Consider the following 3,543-nt stretch of genomic DNA (forward strand, 5'->3'; position numbering starts at 1 on the left):
ATGTGGCAGTGGAAAAAAAGAGTAATTAGTATTGGCATGCAATGTGGCATCCACATGGCATTTAACAACTTCCGTTAATAAGAAGGGTACTTTTGACCCAATAGTTTGACGGGAAGGGTAGTTTTGAACCGAAATATAGTTTAAGGGTAAATATGAGTTATTTCAGATAGTTTAAGGATATTTTTTACCCTTTTCCGCTCTAAGAATTCAAATCCATTTAATTATATAAATTTTTAACTCTCATGCGACGTCTTCTCTATCAAGCTAACTTTTCAACCATTAATTCACTCTTTTTTTCCCGTGACAAACTGATATAATACATAAGACAAAAATGAATATCTTAAATTGTGTCAAAATTGAACACCATCATATAAATTGGAAAGACATGTACGAAATCAAACAGCACTGTATAAATTGGAAAGGAGAGAGTAGCTGATACTAGATATAGGCTCTATATGGACACAGACACACATCATGTGGTTCTGTTTAACTATTATATGGACCCTAGACTATGGAAGTGGTTTTCTGGATTTGTATGCAGTTGATCGCATTAAGGATAAAAAAACCCATAAATTTCGGTGTTTAACTTGGATACCATGGTCAATAGTGGGGTCTAAAAGAACAGTCAAATTCTTCAAGCTTAGGAATTGATCAGATATTTCACATCCGAATCCCTTTTAGTTCAAATGTATTGGCCATATACATTTATCAGGGGTTGCATCAAGCTGTTTGAAGGTGAAGGCTTACCAAGTACATTCCTTCCATAGGAGTGTGAACGGCTCCCTTCAACAATGCAACTAGTAACCAAAATGCATCTTCTTCACTCATGTAAAGAAGAAGCAGACCTGCCACGAATCCCATGCCCTGCAATCAAAATGATCAGTATCATCCCAAATTGATAACCATACACTAGATCACATATGAATCAATAATTTAAAGATGCATACCTGTACGTATCCAACATCTCGGTCAAAGACAGAATATGCTTTCAGAACATTGTAAAGAGACCTTTGACCAGGTCCGTGTCTCTGCTGAAAGAAAACATGTGAAGGAAAGGTGCGAGAAATATCTCGAATAATATCCAACTCGGAAGCTGATGTCTCATATATGACTAGTTGCTGCAGCAAATAAAACGCTAATGAGATGAGTGATTTCCATTACACAGGTAAAGCAAAAAAGAACATGTCAAGGAACGATCAATCAATTGAAAAGCAGAATTAGCCCGAAACTACAAAAATTAGCCAAAAAGGTAGGACTTTAAGCTTTTCTCCTAGGCTCACACAAATTATCTATCTCCATTAGTAACAGAAGCAGCAAGACTATTTCCAGAAAACAAAGAAGAATAAAACTGGACAAAAGTTAACTCCTACCTCATAAACTCCAGGATTTAACAACAAGAGGTCTCGACTTCCAGAAATTAGCTGCCAGACAAGCCCCCTCAGGCAATCAGGAATTCCTTTCCGTATTCGTCTTTTAACAACATGTGGTTTCCTCCGAACATACTGCTTCCAATCACTTCCTCCAACACCTATCATTTTTCTCCATTTCCTAATCCTTCTTTCATCTCTGCAAAATATTTTTAATAAATGTAATAAGAGAATCAACCAATCAATTAATACACCATAATTCTTTCGTTACCTTTCTAAAAAAAAACACACTCGTTAATTCCAAACTAATTGGGTTCAGTTGTATCCATATATCCATTCTACTTTATTCATACCAGTTTAATGCTATTATTCCTGACACAAATATGTTGACTTATATGTGTAACCCTACGATTTACTTCTCGTACACGAATATTACTTATAAAGATTCATTGCCCCAAACACCAGTAGAAATACTTCAGAAACAAAGTTGTTCATCGCACAGGAGCAATGAATTTGAATTAGGTTCTCCTTAGTACGGAGTTTGTTGATTAAACATCTGAAGAAGCACCATTAAAATTTTGTGATATCACGAAAATATGTTTATATTTCAGTCTTCAGGATGGCAAATTGAGTGTGTGGAGAAAGAGAACAAGAGTCTGTTGTAGAAGTCGAAATAGGACAAGAAAAATTAAAACTCCAGTTTAACTACAGCAACTAATAAATCAAAAAAGAGGTCCCTACCTCTGATATTCAAAGGCCGACCGGCTCCTTGCTAAACCTTCAGTAGGACCATGTTCCTGCTTTACAAAACCAAATCTATCAACTCGCATGGGAACAACCGGGCCTTCCTCATTTTCATCTACTACTTTACTTTCCATTGCTAACCTAGAACAACCCCAAGACTACACTCCAATAGAACATTAGACTACTGCCACAAGATTTCCGTGCATTCCCAACTGCATGGACCAGTAATACAGGATCTCCTAAACCCTGAACTGCAAAAAAAGGGTACTCTTATTAATAGATACAAACATCATAACAGTATAAAAAACCCTTTCCAATTTATCACAAAGAAGACCTCTTAGATAAACTCACCTGAAAAATACTTTACTAACACCAATTATCTTTGCGGGATGATTTCCACACTGGCTCATCCTAGGAAGAAAAAAGAGAAATTTTAGACCCCTTCCAAATATTTAAAATATAGAATCTGAAATTGCCTCAGCAAACATTAGGATCATACATCAAGGACCTGTATGGTTTTTGGATTATTTTCGCCTAGTTTAATCCGTTATTTTTCATCACCATCTGGTTATTGCATAAGAAATTGATTTTTAGTTATCTAACCAGCCCCAAATCACACAAATCGAGAAAGCAGTACCCCACCCCCAAAACAAGACTGTAATGAGGGTAAAGATAATCTATTAAAATGCAGACAAACAGCAATATCAGCATTAAAGGAGGATACCCAAATCTATACCATTCAAATCAGAATCCCAAAACAAGAACAAAGGGTACACAAATAAGAGAGTAATCAAAAACCCACATTCAATTTTAAATAATTATACAACCTTTAAATTCTTGGATTGAGAGTGTCCATATCAACAAATCAATCATCGATTAATTTTAAAGGGAAAAAAAAAACAAAAAGGGGTACCAAATGACGGAGAAAACCAAACCTGAGATATATAATTCCAGCATTATGGAGAAATTAAACCATGTGATTTGATTTTCTTGTTGACACGAAATACTATGCTTTTCCAAGAAATGAGAAAAGATAAAAGAAAAATTACGTTTTGGTTAACAACAACATAGCTGGCGTGTGTGCGCATTCTCCCTCCGTGTTTTTGGGCATCACTGCTGAACCCGCGTTTTCAGGGTGGATTTAACATATTAATAATCTATTTATAAATAAAATTTGGATATGAAAAAAAATCTTATTGGGGATATTTTTAAACGAAAAAAGATCATATTTGCCCTTATATTCTTAGAAAAGGGGTTATATTTATCCTTTGTCATATTTTTTATATATATTTATCCTTGCCATCTAACTTTGGGTCTATATTTATCCTTTGAATTGATGTGACTTTCAAGAACTTGTTTGCGAAAGAAATATTTTAATAATAGTATAGTTTGAGGTGATCTTTTAAAAATAAAAAATATCATAAATTAATCG

At 34.7% G+C, this 3,543-nt stretch overlaps 1 protein-coding gene across 8 annotated transcripts in view; it reads right to left on the bottom strand.

Annotated features, from left to right (window-relative positions):
• LOC102586750 (EVI5-like protein) overlaps positions 1–3,236 on the bottom strand; it is a 7,713-nt gene extending 4,477 nt beyond the window's left edge. The window contains exons 1-6 of one of the 8 annotated variants that reach the window (XM_015313970.1): positions 3,161–3,236; positions 2,463–2,522; positions 2,109–2,357; positions 1,371–1,566; positions 948–1,118; positions 748–864 (exon numbers count right to left, since the gene is read on the bottom strand). In XM_015313970.1, the coding sequence (XP_015169456.1) occupies positions 748–864; positions 948–1,118; positions 1,371–1,566; positions 2,109–2,245 (621 nt within the window). In that variant the 5' untranslated portion in view covers positions 2,246–2,357; positions 2,463–2,522; positions 3,161–3,236. The other 7 variants (XM_006358485.2, XM_006358489.1, XM_006358484.1 and 4 more) reach the window with 7 other exon arrangements.
• Positions 3,237–3,543: the final 307 nt, after the last annotated feature.

Source organism: Solanum tuberosum, unplaced genomic scaffold (assembly GCF_000226075.1).
Source record: "Solanum tuberosum cultivar DM 1-3 516 R44 unplaced genomic scaffold, SolTub_3.0 scf00277, whole genome shotgun sequence".
NCBI lineage: Eukaryota > Viridiplantae > Streptophyta > Magnoliopsida > Solanales > Solanaceae > Solanum > Solanum tuberosum.